The following is a 15,476-nucleotide window of genomic DNA, read 5'->3' on the forward strand; positions in this document are numbered from 1 at the left end:
AAAACTTGCCACCACCATCAGGGACACAATCACAAATGCTTGCCCAGGAATCACCCGGATCCCCAGTTACCTGAATTCTGTTTACACAGAAGCCCCCGTGGATGATGGGCACTGCTTCACGCAGAGGTCTCCTTTGTGGCATCTGTAAGACCTTCACCAAACAGAGCAACGACAACATATAACACATACTTGATAAAATTGTATTTTTTTTTTACAGTCATTTGTACAATTTGTTACAAAACCATAGAAGACTACAACTTGTTTTAAATCATTTTTGGTCGGCAAATATGTAAAATCTGTGTGCAATTATCATGTATTTACAGGGCTTCATGTTAGTCATTTTCAATGATTATTCCAACAATGTCACACTCTCAACATAAGACATGGCTTAAGATAAATATATTAGTAAATAAATATTCTGAGAACATATTTCCATAAATGAAATGTGCTGCTATACATATACAGAATATACATAAGTTGTTTTCTAGCCTTTAAAACATTTTTTAAAAATGGTAATGTTGGAGAAGGAGCCCTTAGACAACTTTATTACAAAATCTTTACAGCAAAAGTCTTTACAAAATATCTTTTAAGTGCTATGGGAGAAATATTTTTTTAAAAAACATTTTAAAATAGTGCCTTGTTAGACCAATACAATAGAGTTTATATAAAGAATAGAAAAAGGCAGTTCTGTTTAAAAAATAACACTCTTGATTAGTAATTATTTTTTAGACCTCATTTTAAAAGCATTAGTCCTGCATGAGCTTTGAGTAGGAGCTAGCAGCACATTAGGGAGGGTGTGGGCGGTGGGCAGCAGAAGGAGCTTTATAAAATGGCGTGGGTTAGAGTCAGGGTCAAGGTAAGGGAGAGGCAGAGACGGAGAGTTAAGGCCAGCATCCCAGGGCTGTGTCCACAAAGAGGTACCTGGTGGACCAGAACTCCCAAACCCCCATTTTTCACTGGTTCTAGCACTCTTCAATCTACATGGCTGCCCTACACCCAAGGCTGAGCCGTGGGACCACGCCCAATAGTCACATTCCTGCTCGTGGGTGTGTGTGTGTGTAGGGGGTGGTTCTCAATGGAAGATTTGAGGCTTCCAGTTTCCACATCTACATAACCCCCACACGCCATGGAGAGGCCACTGAGAAAAGATACTTATCATTATTGGAGTCTTCAAAGAAGACAGTTCTTTTGACTTGAACGGTGAGGCAATATAGTTGGGTCATTATGCTTTGTGACCCAACACAGATTTAAGACAATGGTTAGAGATTTCAAAGTCTGAAAATTTCATTCTTCTGTTTCTACCACCCTATAAAATATGAAAATTAAATGCGTTTCTTTTGCCATCTGTAGTTACTGCTCTTTTCAGATGAAAATTGGACACATTTATTCTAATAAGCCCAGTTGAAGCCACATGTTCTCCTCATCCATTTATTGCTTAAGGCTGTTGAGGAGTGGTTTTTTTTTTTTTTCCCCAGTCGGGACTAAAGCAAGCCACTTTGGGGGGTCGGGTTTCAGACAAAGAAGAGACTATGCACTCGAAGGCATTAAAAACAAACAAAAAACACAAAACTACAAACAAACAGAATCTCAACAATGAGAAGCTGCTTTTTGCAGTTCCCGTTAGAAGCCCCCACCCGTTCCCCATGCAAGTTGCTGTCCTTTGCAGCTGCTACTCTCGGCCCCAGGAATAAAGGCGGCCCAGATCACATGTCGCCCGCTTAGGCACTTCCCACACCCTCACCAACAGGTGTGCCATGCACAGGTGGGGCTGGGGGTGGGGGTGGCCCCAGAGGGATGTCCCACAGCAGAGGCTGGGGGACAAGTCTCACCACAGCGAGCCCCTTAATGGGCAGATGGCTCAATCGTTTGATGCTGAGATTCCTTTCTGACAAATCCTGGCCAGAAGTAAGTAGATGTCCTCACCAAAGGCTGGGCTTTTTAAGAAAGGGATTCAATAAGATTCTCATTCAAAATGTTCTGGTGTGGACCCTGGGCTGACCTCCCCTAGGGCAGACTGGAGAAGAGTCTTACAGCCCCCTGGCAGAGTTCTCTGCTTCCCCACCTACAGGGGTCCAGGACTCAAGGTTCCTATTCAGCAAATGAGCATTTCAGATGACAACAAGCAAACACCTGCTGAATAAATGAATAAGCAGAAATGACCAGAAGAGTTAGCAGACACAAGGGCTAAGGTGATTAGCTTCCTCTAAAAAGAAAAAAAATTTTTTAAGGACAAGAAATACATTGGACAAAGAGGTTAATGATCCCTGATCTGAAACAGCTTTAAATAGATTCTCCCTTTTAAAATGGAAACATCTTTTAAAAAATGGTTTGGGTTTTTAAACTCTCCCTCCCTCTTAAAACGACAACAACAACAAAAGAAAACAATGAAAGGCTGGAACAATATACAAAAACCTACCCTTTGGGGCTAAACTATCTGATAGTCTCTTTCTCTCTGTCTCATGGAGAATCAATACATAATAGTGCATTAGGTAGAAAGGATAGTAGACATTTGTAGGCGAGATGAGCAATTTCAGCCATGAGGCAGAGGGCTGAACAACCCTGAAGCGATGGGATGGGAAACTTTCATACGGAGCTCAGACCCTATGGGGTCCCTGCCACGCGCCCCTAGGAAGACACCCCAAAGTCGGAACAGTCCAGGGGCGTGACCGCGCCGGCTCGGACGCATGCGCACAAGCCCACTCTGCGCCAGAGTGCCCTCCATCCCTCCCCTCCCCCAACTTGGGTCAGACACCGAGGCTGCAAAACCATGTACATTCATTCCTCCTGGGTGTCTGTCCCCACACCCCACATCGAACCATCTCTGCAGCCAGTGGCAGGAAGCCCAAGATCAGGACTCTGTCCTTCTATCTAGGACGCGGACCAGAGGGGACAAACAGAGGACACTGCGCAGAATCGTCCCTGTCACCCCGGGGCTTATGTAGCAATGGCTTGTCCCGGCTCCGCAGTGCGGCAGACCTTCCGCCCGACCCCCGGCTGTTGCCATCAGCGGCCTGCAGGTGCGGGCTGAACAGGCCTGGCTTCCGAGGAGGCCTGACGCTTTGTACGTTGGGATTTGCCACGAGAAAGAAAGAGGCAGCATTGCATTGTTCCTCAGAGTTTGTACCCATATCAACTAGCTTTACTTCAAGTTTCTGGTTCATTTTCTAAGGCAGGTGTAGCCCTGAGCTTTTCAAAGGCCTGAGCTCCCTCCAGGGAGACAACAGTATCTACACATGATGTGGTTCAATTAATGCAGCAGTGATTTTTTTTTTTCTTTCAGCAAAAGTTGGCAGTTAGGGTTCTTTAAAATATATATTTAAATAACTTTTTACATTTACATATAATATCTTAAAAAAAAAAAAAAAAGCAGAGAAGTCAATCCCACACACCTCGGAACCCCAAGCACACACACTTTACAAAACAGAAGTGTAACATGTTATCAAAAGAGGCAAAAGACTCAGAATTTTGTCTGTTGGTTTGTTAATGGGGGGGGGGGGGGAGGGGGTTGCCACAGGTGGCTCACATTTTGGGCTGAGAAGGAGGGCTCTCTTTATTACCACTTTTGTGTTTGTCAAAGCTAAAAAAAATTTTTTTTGTTTTGTTTTCTTTTTTTCTGTAGGAAGTCAAGAGTTTGGAGTCTCCATACAGTTCCCATTTCCACGAAGAGTTCCTTCGGAGCTCAGGCTCCAGGGCTGCCGCTGTCCGCCGGGCGAGATATCAGTCCTGGGAGAGAGAGAACGACCGTCAGGGGAGGGGGCCGTCCCCGAAGCCTTTGGGCACCAGGTGCGGGGACCAGGCAAGGGACCCAGGGGCCCATCCCCTGGGGGCGCTTAAGCCGAGATCTGCAGGAGAGAAGCGGCAGAGGCACCTGGGGGCTGGGACCGCCTGGCATGTTAGGGGAACAGAATGGGGGCATGGGGCGGATGACATCATGAACGAGGAGGGAAGCGGCAGGTGGTCAGAGGGGTTGGCAGGGCCTGATCATACACAGCTGGGAGAGGGGTCTACGTTTCTAAAATTCAGAGGGTAATGGCAAATCAGTGAAGGGTTTTCTGGTGTAAAGACAGACTTAATGTTTAAAAAAAGACAACTGTGGCGCTGATGTGGAACAGAGGGCAAGATCAGCCACAGGAGACCAGTCAGAAGGCTACTGTCCTCACCCTGGGGAGAGGGAAAGGGCCTGGCTGCGGACAGCGGGTGGGGAGCAGCAGAGAACCTTGTGGAGTTTACTGTAGAGATGGAATGGTCCCGGTGCTACTCAAAGGTGCTAGGCTGCTGACGGTTCACTCCTGAGACAAAATGTTTGGAAACTTGACTGCAGTTTGACCATGTCTGCTCAACCTCATAATAAAAGATCTGGACTGGAATTCTGCATGTCTTTAGCTAAGTTTCCTTTTTCTGGGGATTCCCCTTTCTGGATGAGGGGCAAATCAGCACAGAGGATTTTCAGACAGATTGTGGAGCCCAAGACCCTGAAGCAGGAAAGGCAGGGCAGGCTTGGGGCTGGGGCCTGGGCATCTGGGTGGGGGGCCCTGGAGGAGTGGGTGCGGAGGGTCGGGTGGGCTGCGTTCAGGGCATCTGGGGGAGAGGTGAGGGATGCACAGGGCCCACAGGTCTGGAGCGCAGAGGAAGGAGTAGGTGGGGAAGTAACACCTGGAAATCACCAGGTACGGATGGGGTTTAAAGCCATGTGCACCAAGAAAGTCAGTCAGGAAGTGACCATGGGGAGAGAAGACCTGGACCCGGGCCTGCTGTCACCGTCCGCTCTCACCTGCAGCCTCGGGCGCTGTGGCGCTGGACTCCCGAGTGTCCCGGAGGGCTCTGGGGGAGCTGGTCCCGGGAGCCCCCACATCCTCCGGAGGGCAGCCAGATGGCCGTGGTGCCCTGGCCGGGCAGCACAGAACCCGCTCTTCTTCCTGGGCTGCTCCCAGGCCCCTGAGGGGCCACAGGGCATCTGGACTGGGCAGCGTCCCCCGCCAGGGGCCAAGGCCATGGGTCCCCTGGCAGTCGGAGGGCAAGCCCAAGTCGCCATCCACATCCTCCGGAATGATGGGGACGCGCTGGCTCAGGTCCCGGGCCCCAGGGTGACAGCCGGCCGGGGCCTCCTGGGCCAGCGTGTACTGCACGCGCACCGAGCAGTCCTCGGTGTAGCAGCCGCCGCTCCCGCGGCCGCGGGCCACCTGCTTCTCTTCATAGAAGCAGCAGGGCAGGCCCTCGTACTTCACGCCGTCCGTCCTGGGCAGATGGTCAGGGTGAAGGCCATAGAGGCCCTGGGAGCTCGTGGGCTGTGGCTCCCCGCCTGGGGGGCCGCACCCCTCACAGGGCGGGGGGCCCAGGTACAAGGCGCCGCCCCCGGCCGCCCCCGCGCCGGGGTCTGGGGCGGCGGCCGGGGGCTCGCAGCAGCAGGCGCACGACGGCCCCTCCCGGGCCCCCTTCCAGGTCCTTCTGAGGTCCGGGGCGGCGCCAGGAGAGGCCTCGAGCCCCCCTTGTGAGGTAGAGCTGTGGGACCCCCGGGGCTCCAGGGAGGAGCTGCTGCTGTAGTTCATCTCCAGGCTGCAGGTGGACAGCTGGTCCCCCGAGGCGGAGGCCGAGACCGCGGCGGGCCCGGGCCAGGGCTCCCCCCGCGTGGCGCCGGGGCCGCGGGCTGCCGCCGGGAGCTCCTCGGGGGCCAGGGAGCCATCGAGGCGCACGACGGGGCCCCGGCCCGAGCCCCCCACGTCGCCGGCGCGACAGGGGCTGCGGCTGCGGTAGACGAAGGGGTCGTAGTCGCTGCTGAGCGAGCTGCGGAAGGTGGAGCAGCTGCCGTACACGCCCTGGTTGCTGACCTCCGTGCAGTCCACCACGGAGTCGCTGGACGAGCAGCGGCACTGGCCCGAGCTGCCGCCGCTGCTGCTGCTGCTGCTGTCGCTGCCCGGGCCGTCGGCCAGGTAGCCGCTGCACACCGAGCGATGGCCGTGGTAGCAGCTGAAGCTGGACGCGCTGCCGCTCTCCAGGGGCGAGGCCGGGGCGGCGGGCGCGAAGAGCAGGCTGCCGCCGCCGCCGCCGCCACCGCCGCCCGGGGTGAAGGCCCGCGCCGGGCCCCCGGGGGCCAGGCTGGGGGGCGGCTGCCCCTCGGGCTCGGGGTAGCTGAGGCCCCGGAAGTAGTAGTGCTGGTACATGGTCTCGTACTGCGAGAAGCAAGCTGCCTTGGAGAAGCTGCGGCCGCCGAACTTGGGCCTGCGGAAGGGGGGCGCGGGCGAGTAGGGCCGGTGCTCCAGGCCACAGCGGTGCGCGGCCAGGCCGTGGTCCAGGTGGAGGGGCGGGTAGCCGCGGATGTAGGCGGGGGTCTGCGGCGGGAAGAGGCCCTGCTCCCCGCGCCGGTCCACGGTCAGCAGCGTGACCGGGTTCCCGTGGGCGTCCATGCTGGTCCTCGTGGGGTAGGCGGGCACGGCGCCGGCCCTGTGCACGCGGCCCGGGTAGTGCACCGGCAGGATCACCCTCTGCTGCCGCCCGCGCGCCAGGCTGCTGGTCTCCACGCACACGGCGCTCGGGTTTCCCTTTTGTTCTGGGGAGAAGCGCAGGAAACAGGTCAGCAGGCGGAGCACGCCGGGGCCCAGGGCTACAGGGGCAGACACGGGCAGACTGAGGCAGCTGGCACCAGAGGGGCTCTGGCCCATTCTAAGCTCCCGCCAAACCCGGCCACGCGGGCAGAGGCCTCCTGCTCCTCCACTCTCAGGGTGGCCCCTCTTTTTAGGGCCCATCTCCCACCTCCCAGCTGCTCTGCGTGACAAAAGCCTCGATCGAGAGAGCATCCGAGACAGGAGAGGAAAGGCCCTGACCCTCTTGGAAAAACAGCTATGAGGAGGGCACCCTGCCTTCTGGACCCTCAGGCACCCCCACAGTGACAGCATCATGACATGACCCCAAGGTAGCAGGCAGGGCGCATGTCACCACTGTTGTCCCGCTTAAGAGACTGTGGGCCCGGGGCCTGGAGAGGCCCGGGGCCTGGTCCAAGCTCAGGAACCCAGTCGTGTCAAAGCCAGAGCTCAGACCCAGGCTGACCCTCCAGCAGACCCGCGCCCCCCCCAGGCCCCCTGGCGCCTCCAGGTCCCGGCAGCAGTGCTTCGGTGGGCAGTCGGCTCCCCAGCCTGCGGTGCCTGTCCCGCTCCCTCTAAGCACCCGGGAAAGCCAGTGCCTCCTGGCAGGGGCAGAGGCGGCGGAGCGTTACCTATGATGTTGTGCCGGCAGTGGGGGCAGGTGTGGTGCTGCAGCAGCCAGGGGTCCACGCACTTCCTATGAAAGCGGTGAGTGCAGGGGATGACCCGCAGTTCCTGGGGCGGAAGAGAGGACACGCAGCCTGAATGTGGGCCGGGGCAGAGGGCGGTCTGCACATGCTTCTTTCTTCCCACGGGGCCGGAGTGGACCACGGAACCCAGTGCACCAAGGCGGTGCCCGGAGGCTCCCCCAGCCCCATCTTTAGCTCCAACCACGGTGCTTGGTGTCAGGGGAGGAAGTAGGCTCTCCTCTCGCCTCTGGAGGAGAGCACTCACATTCGGGCCACTCACTCAGGCCCGCCACAGCTGTGTGTTCGTGCAGGGTGCTCAGCCTGGGGGCGTGAGGGACAGCTAGGCACGTTCCAAAACTTCTTGCACTTCTGGGATGCAAAATGAGGTGGGTAAAAAGGACAATGCCTGGGATTCATGACTGACAGGTGTGGCAGCAGAGGTGCAAAGTTCTCCCACCTTCCCCTTCACGGGACCCTCAATATTCACCTGAGGCCATGTGGTTTGTAACAAAACTCCTAACATGGAGAGGAGGTGATGGGGTTCTGAGGCAGGCAGAAATGCCTCTAAAAGTTCCTGAGCCCAGAACACCCGCTGGATTTGCCACTTTTACTTTGATTTTCCATTCTCTGACCAGCTAAACGTAGCCACATTGCAACTAACCCCTACGGCTGTGCCCGACTATGACAAGAGTCCTGTCTGGATTTTCTCATGTGACCTTGGTGATTACCTGGAGTCCAGGCCAATCTTGGGCTCATGTCATAAGCAGAGGCACAGAGAGTAAAGTTATTCACCCAAGATCACAGAGCTAGAACCCTCCTGGGCCCAGATGAGAACTCAGGCATTCTGCAGGTAGAGACTGTGTGAGACCGTTCATTTGAAGGCCTCTGCAAAACCTCGTTTTTCATCCAACAGTCTACACAGCAGCAGGTCACTTTCATCAAAGGGGCGTCAAATGCCTGCAACTAATTCTGAAGTGGTTTGCCTCCTTACTCCCTCAAACGTGTGTGTTTATGTGTGCTCAACCCGGAAGGAGATGAAGCAGATGTAGGAAGATGTTAACAATGGGTGATTCTCAGTGAATGATAACAGCATTCACTGTATGATTCTTGCAACTTTTCTGAAAGTTTGAAATTTTCAGAAAAAAAGCTAGAAGGAAAAAGGAGACATCACATACTTTGTCCTTACTTTCTTTTTTTTTTTTTTTTGGTTTGGCCGTATCAACCTGGCTTGTGAGATCTTATATCCCCAACCAGGGATTGGACCTGAGCCCCTGGCAGAAAAAGCGTGGAGTCGTAACCACTGGACCACCAGGGGAGTCCCCGCCCTTGTCTCTTTATAAGTAAGAATGGGTGTAAGTGTTCCACACAGCTTTTAGGAGAGAGTTGTATGAAGCTGAGTTCCAGAGTTTTCAGATGAGAAATGCTAAAATTAAGTGTTGCTGTTGTTCTGTCACTAAGTCATGTCTGACTCTTTCCTATCTCTCAGAGTTTGCTCAAACTCATGTCCATTGAGTCGGTGATGCTATCCAACTCTCTCCTCTGTTGCCCCCTTCTCCTCCTGCCCTCAATTTAATAAGTGTAAATTAATTAAGTGTAATTAATTTAAGAAGCCCCCCCCCCCCCTCGTGTGGCTCAGCAGTAAAGAATCTTCCTGCCAATGCAGGAGACCAGGGTTCGATCCCTGGGTCAGGAAGATCCCCCAGAGAAGGAAATGGCAACCCACTCTAATATTCTTGCCCAGGAAATCCCATGGACAGCAGAGGAGCGTGGTGGGCTATAGTCCATGGGGTCACGAAGAGTCAGACATGACTGAGTGACTAACACTTTCACTTTCTTCAAATGTAAATTAACTGTAAATATTCCTAAAACCAGAGTTACATACATTTCTGATCAACGAGTGTTCAGCCAGGTACCCGGGAGAGTGTCCATGCATGTGGCCACCCCCTTCCGGGGGGGATAGCAGTTGGAAGGTCTCAGGATGCCCCCTGGACAACTGGCAGGCTCAGCCCTCGTCCCACAAGGCTGTGGGCAAGGCCTGTGGGGCCTGTCCTTCCAGGTTCCGTGCGCCCCATGCGGGCCAGTCCACCTCGTCCCCGGCTCTTCCCCATGGGGCCCGGCCCTGCCCCTGCCCCCGCCATTACCTCCCCGTCGATGTACTTCTCCAGGCAGATGGCACAGTCGGACGTGGAGCTGCTGCTGAGTGTGTCCAGGGCCCCGCAGCTCCCCTCCCGGCGCCCCTTGCTCTTGGAGTTGAACTTCCTGGTTTCCATCTTCTCCAGGGCCTGCACGGCCAGCCTGTTCATGGAATTCTGTGCGGCAGAACGTGGCCCGTGTGAGGGTCTGGGCTGTATTAACAGTGGCAGTCACCCCCCGGGGGACCACAGTCAGCCTCACGCTAGTCTCCATCGGGCCAGGACAGACTGCCGAGGAGTCACTAGACGTGGAGAGACCACGGCCCAAGAGCACGGGTCTTCAGACTCCAGCGTGGCCACCACACTGGCCTAAGCAGCGGAGCCGGCAGAGGTCTGCTCGAGTAGTTTGGCCGACTCTGCCCTGGGCTAAGGGCTCCTCCCTTCACTGAAGAACGCCCCGCGGGCCAATGAACAATGCGTGGGGGTGCTTGGCACTTGGCAGGCTGGACGTGCTTGACAGACACCAGCTGCTGCTCTGTCGCTGACGGCTCCCCCAACCCTCGGCGCTGTCTCTGTCCAGGGACGTCACACTGCTACACCCCTGAGAGTCTGGACTCCTGAGTGTCCCTCCATTGCCCTCTGCCCCCAAACCCTTCCCTCCTGTAAGCACGCAGTGCTGTCAGCCGGGGCACTAGCATGGCTCCTCTGTTCATTGAAGATTGCCTGGAGAGCTTGGTAGACGCAGATTCGGCTGCAGCAGGTCCGGGGTGGGCCCTGAGACTCTGCGCGTCTCCCAAGCTCCCAGGTGATGCTGAGCCTACTGGTACCCTGATCATATCTGGGGAGCAAGACTCTCGGGCTCCATATTAACATTCAAACGTTTTTTTGGAAAAACTCGTGACTGGAAACGGCCCCAGTGCTCGGCCCTTGTATTGAGAGGACCGGCCCTTTTGGAACCGAAACGACTCAGTGCTCTGAGCTCTGCTCTGGCTTTTCTCCATCTTTGCTGGTTCTGGGCCAACAGGGAAGAGGCTGCTGTGTGGGGTCAGCACCCTGCCCTGGTCTGCATCGGCAGTGGGGCCTCGGGGATGAAGGTGATGGGCCGCCCCGGGGCCATTACCTGACTGCGTCGCTGCTTCAGCTTGATTTTGACCAGGAGGATGAGGCAGACCAAGGAGACCACAACAAAGAAAGCCAGGAAAATCCCCATATCGAAGTATTCAGTGGGTTGCTGGAACAGAACACAGATACAGTGAGTCACAGTGCTCTTCGGCCCGGGGATGGGCACGTGGGCTGGGTCGGCTCTGGTCAGCGGAGGGATGGAGCCACTGGGCTGCGTCTCCGCGCCTCTGCGGGACCCGCTGGGGCTTCTGCTGACAGGCGCGCGGTGCGCTCTCCGGGTCCAGGCAGTGCCCCGCGGTGCGGCCCGGGGAGGCCTGCCGGGGTCTTAGCCAGGCCTCCTAACAGCTGGGAGAACTCTGCTTGCTGAGCCGGGCTCCCCGCGGAAGAGCGCAGAGTCCGCCTTAACCGGCAGGAGAGGCCCTTCCGAATAAACACAAATATCACATTTATGGGACAAAGGAGTGAGTGTCATGTTTTGAGGGAACAGTGATTACTAACCGTATAATTAATGGTTTACAACAACTCAGAAAATTGTATGCTGCTTCCACAAATATCAGCTTCCACTATAGTGAGTCATATTTACCAAAGTGCTCTTTTTTTCCTTTAAAAAGCGGCCAGCAAGTCAGTTCTTCTGCAAACTCCCTCTAGTTTTAGTTCTTACCTTTCCCTCATGGCATACAGCCTCCTAAAACCTTACAGCCACCTGATCTGGGACGTGCATTTGGCCCGCTGGAGTGGAGTTTTGCTGCCTGAATGCTACGAGCATCTGGGTAATTTTTGCGAAAGGATCCTCTTTTATGTGAATATTCCAATATTTGGGAAGAGGAAATAAACCATCTATGGGGCACCTGTCCCAGGTTCCTAGAATCTTGAGCCTGAGGTTGGGCAGAGGATGCCAGCAGCGTGGCTTTAACACAACTAAGAGAAGCCTAGAAGACAAAGCTATCCATTAACCACCTGGAAGTCGTGAGCTCCGATCCCAGTTGAAAGCTTACTTTTAAAGAATCTAGGACAGGTTAGGGGGTTTTGGTAATGCACTTGCCCCACAGGAAGGAGGAAGCACAGGCCTCATACCCTTAGTGAAGACCCCTGGGAGGAGGGAAACACTGGAAAAGCAGCTGAGGGTAAGGTGCCCTTCCCTTCAGTCCTCAGTCAGCTTTTCATGGGAAGATGGGACAGAAGAGGAAAAAGGACAGGAGGTCGCCCGGAGGGGACGCCGGGTGGAAGAGACACCTGGTCACAAGTCATCTATCTCTGGAAGGGCTTTTCAGATGCCCTCAAGTAGAACTGGTAATCTCTCCCTGGCCTCCGGGCTTACATCCGCTCTAAACCTGCAGGTCCCTGGGGGCGCATCAGCATTTTAGATGGGGAAAAAGCCGGAAGCAAAGAAAAAAAGGCCAGAGCCGGAAGGGGCAGATGGCGGAGGACCACGGCTGAGGCTCACTCGAGGCGGGCGGTGCTGGATCCGCGCGCGCGCCACTTTCTGCTTGTTGACGATGTTCATCAGCTTGATAGCGTCTGCGCCCTTCACATACACCACTGGCCTCTTGAGCGGGTCTTCTGAGCCCTGGTTCAGCTAAGCAAGGAGAGACGGTGCTGCTTAGAAGATGTAATTACTTTCAAGAAGCCGGAGAGAGAGAAAGACTAGAGGAAAAGAACGAAATTCCCTTTGGAAAATCCCCAAACACCAGCATCATAGACGGGGGGGCTCCCAGGCAGATGAAGCTGAGGATGCCCCCTGTTTTAGGATGAAGGGTCTGTGACAATGCCTCCCAGCCCCCAGCTCCCCGGCTCTTAACCCCTCTCGACACATTCGCTTTGGAGGACGATGTGCAGATATGGATCACTAATGAGGGCAGACAAGCACAAGGGCCCTGAAGACCCAGGTGACACGACGGTGAAGCCAGGCTAAGTAAGGGAGCTGCTTCTCTCAGGGACCCTGCAGCCTGGGCCTGGCCCCAGGAGCTTACCTGGTCAATAGCTTCTGGGTTTTCGGACACATCGAAGATGACTGCAGTGGCTCCCCGCTGCACGGCTCGCTTGGCCTGGGAGAGTGAGAAAGAGCGTGTTGGGACGTTTCCAAAAAGCTGACCTTGGAAATCAGACCTGTATTCGAATGCAGAATTACATGACTGGGCAAGTTACTAACTTTCCTAAGCTCCAACTTAAGTGAAAGTCGCTCAGTCATGTGCCACTCTTGGCGACCCCATGGGCTATACAGTCCATGGAATTCTCCAGGCCAGAATACTGGAGTGGGTAGCCTTTCCCTTTCCTTCCCCAGTGGATCTTCCCGACCCAGGAATCGAACTGGGGCCTCCTGCCTTGCAGTGGATTCTTCACCAACTGAGCTATCAGGGAAGCCCAAGCCTCAATTTGCCTATCTTTTGTTTTGTCTTTTTTTTTTAAAGGAGGGGGTGGGGATGGGTAGGCAACAGCGCCTTGTTCAGTTGAACCTGAGAACTAGATGAGTTAGAAATGGTGAAAATAAATAACTGGGTACTCAATTAACCTTTGTCTCCCTCTTCAGCCTAAGCCTTAACATCAGACTACAAACTTACAACCTGCCCCGTCAGCATAAAGGTATTGGTTTCAGTGATTTCTGCTATGAACGCAGGGCCACTGGCAACAAAAGCACATGCCTTTGGTCCTTCTCTTGTGGTCCTCCCTCTTCCCCATGTCGTCCAGCCCTGCAGTTAGAAGAGCCTGTGAATATGTCCAAAGGAATCTCAAAATGGTCAGTTTTAATAATGGACATGAGCTGAAGACCTTTGGAGATGCTGTCGGGTAGGGGGAAAGGCTACGAGAAATAATTGTAAATGGGGATTTAGAGCTGTTGGCTGCCAAACCTGGCCGCACATCAAAAACCACTTGGGGAAGTTTGTAAAGCAGATTTCCTGGCTCAGACCACAGAGCCTGATTCAGAAGGGCTGGAGTGAGGCCCAGGAAACTGAGTTCTGAAAGTTTTCTGAGGATTCAACCATTTGAGGAACTACTGGTCAGAAATGAAATGTTTCAGGAGCAAATGAGAAGCGGTGGGATTCTTTGCGGGGCGGGGGCGGGGGGGGGGGGGGCGGGTGGGAGCAGAAAGGATTCCTTTCCATTCTGGTGAAACTTCCAGGTTCATGTCCAGCTAAGGGAACAGCAGAGTAGAAGCTGAGGAAGAATTAGACATAATCCTTGCTTTTAGGAACCTGAATCTTGTTAGGGAAGCAAGACTCCTCTCAAGGTGAGGGATGGGGGAGGGGACCAAAACGAAAACCCAGCCTCCTGTAAGATGGACAAATGATGGCCAGTACTCAGAGGTCAAGAAAGCCTCTATGGGCCAGACTGCTTGAGAAAGAACGAAAGCTGAATTCCTTCCATAGAAAGAATCACTGCATGGCTACAGCCCGGGAAAGCAACACAGCCTTAGACCGGAATGTGGGTAGGGCAATGCTCCATCAGCCCACCAGAGGGCAGTCTTGCCCCACAGCTGCTACAACAAGCCAGCTCCTTGTACTTGGTACAAGCAAGACAGTGAACCCTTCGGGATGCAGCAGAGTCCTCCGCAACTTCATGAGCTCCGGCACCTGAGTGCCGTCCTTGTTCTGCTGAGGACCCCTTTCCGTTGGACTGAGATTCGGTGAACCTGGTCTGCTCTGCCGCTTGCTGGTCCCACCCTGGTTCCCCACTGGCTCGCCCCCATCAGGAGGAGCTCCTGGGTGCTGTCCGCGGCTCTGCCAGACCAACTGCTGATGGGGGGGTGGGTCGCTGAGCCTCTTTCTGTCCCCAGCCTCAGTTTCCCCACCGGTAAAAGGAGGACAGGGCCTGTGTCATGAGGACTAGCCTCGGTCACTCGCAGAGGCAACGGGCTGTCCAGAGTGCTGCAGAAAGAGCTGCGATGGCTGTCACCTGCCTCCAGCGAGAGAGGATGGGATGGCCTTGTGAGAAAGTTTGGAGCCAGGTGGTGTCACCTTCCTCCATAAAGCTGTTTAGGGGCACAGACCCCTTTGCCTGAGGTCAGCAGGTCCTCGGGGGCCCCAGTAAGTGGGTGCCAGTCTTCTGCTCAGGGGGTGTGTGAGTCACTCAGTTGTGTCCACCTCTCTGCGACCCCATGGACTGTAGCTCACCAGGCTCCTCTGTCCATGGAATTCTCCAGGCAAGAACACTGGAGTGGGTTCCCATTCCCTTCGCCGGAGGTCTTCCTGACCCAGGGATCGAACCCAGGTCTCCTGCATGGCAGGCAGATTCTTTACCAAGGAAGATCCTCCCTGCCTTGTTTATAAACTGGCTGCCAGTGAGGAAATAAACCAGATCTCTTGTTGCTTTGCTGGCTTTCAGTCCCTGCCCATCAGACAGCACTGGAGGGGACTGGGTGTGCGGCTCTGTCTTGCTTGAGAGCTTCAGTGGAGGGCAGGCCAGTCTCCTGGTTTCTCTCATGAAAACAGCAGGTCAAGAACATGGAGCTTAAATCCTGTTTATAGCTCGACTGCAGACACAACCGGGTTAATACACAGGATCCAGGGCACCAATATTTTGTTTGAGAAAACAATCATTCTCATAGTTGGCTTACTTTATTTATTTTTTTTATTAGTTGGAGACTAATTACTTCACAACATTTCAGTGGGTTTTGTCATACATTGATATGAATCAGCCATAGATTTACACGTATTCCCCAAGTTGGCTTACTTTAAAAATTAGGTTTAATGTAAGCTGCTGTTGAAGTAAGGCTGTATTTCCCACATACAGGACTGGACACGAGGAGGATCAGGATTATGTTCAGAACTCACTTGTCAGGAGCAGGCTTGGGATTAAAAATGTTGTTGTTGGGTCTGACTCTTTGCGACCCCATGGACTGTAGCCCACCAGGCTCCTCTGTCCATGGGATTTCCCAGGTAAGAATACTGGAGTGGGTTGCCATTTCCTCCCCCAGGGATTGAACCTGTGTCTCCTGCTTCGCAGGCCGATTCTTTACCACG

The 15,476-nt window shown here is 54.4% G+C and overlaps 1 protein-coding gene across 2 annotated transcripts in view; it reads right to left on the minus strand.

Moving 5' to 3' along the window:
* Positions 1-177: 177 nt before the first annotated feature.
* Positions 178-15,476, minus strand: part of ZNRF3 (zinc and ring finger 3) — a 168,265-nt gene continuing 152,966 nt past the window's right edge. For both annotated transcript variants that reach the window (XM_061141619.1, XM_061141618.1), the window contains exons 3-9: positions 12,489-12,563; positions 11,963-12,094; positions 10,517-10,627; positions 9,406-9,573; positions 7,208-7,310; positions 4,772-6,544; positions 178-3,723 (exon numbers count right to left, since the gene is read on the minus strand). In XM_061141619.1, the coding sequence (XP_060997602.1) occupies positions 3,680-3,723; positions 4,772-6,544; positions 7,208-7,310; positions 9,406-9,573; positions 10,517-10,627; positions 11,963-12,094; positions 12,489-12,563 (2,406 nt within the window). In that variant the 3' untranslated portion in view covers positions 178-3,679. The remainder of the gene's footprint in view (positions 3,724-4,771; positions 6,545-7,207; positions 7,311-9,405; positions 9,574-10,516; positions 10,628-11,962; positions 12,095-12,488; positions 12,564-15,476) is intronic.

This window comes from Dama dama, chromosome 5 (genome assembly GCF_033118175.1).
Source record: "Dama dama isolate Ldn47 chromosome 5, ASM3311817v1, whole genome shotgun sequence".
NCBI lineage: Eukaryota > Metazoa > Chordata > Mammalia > Artiodactyla > Cervidae > Dama > Dama dama.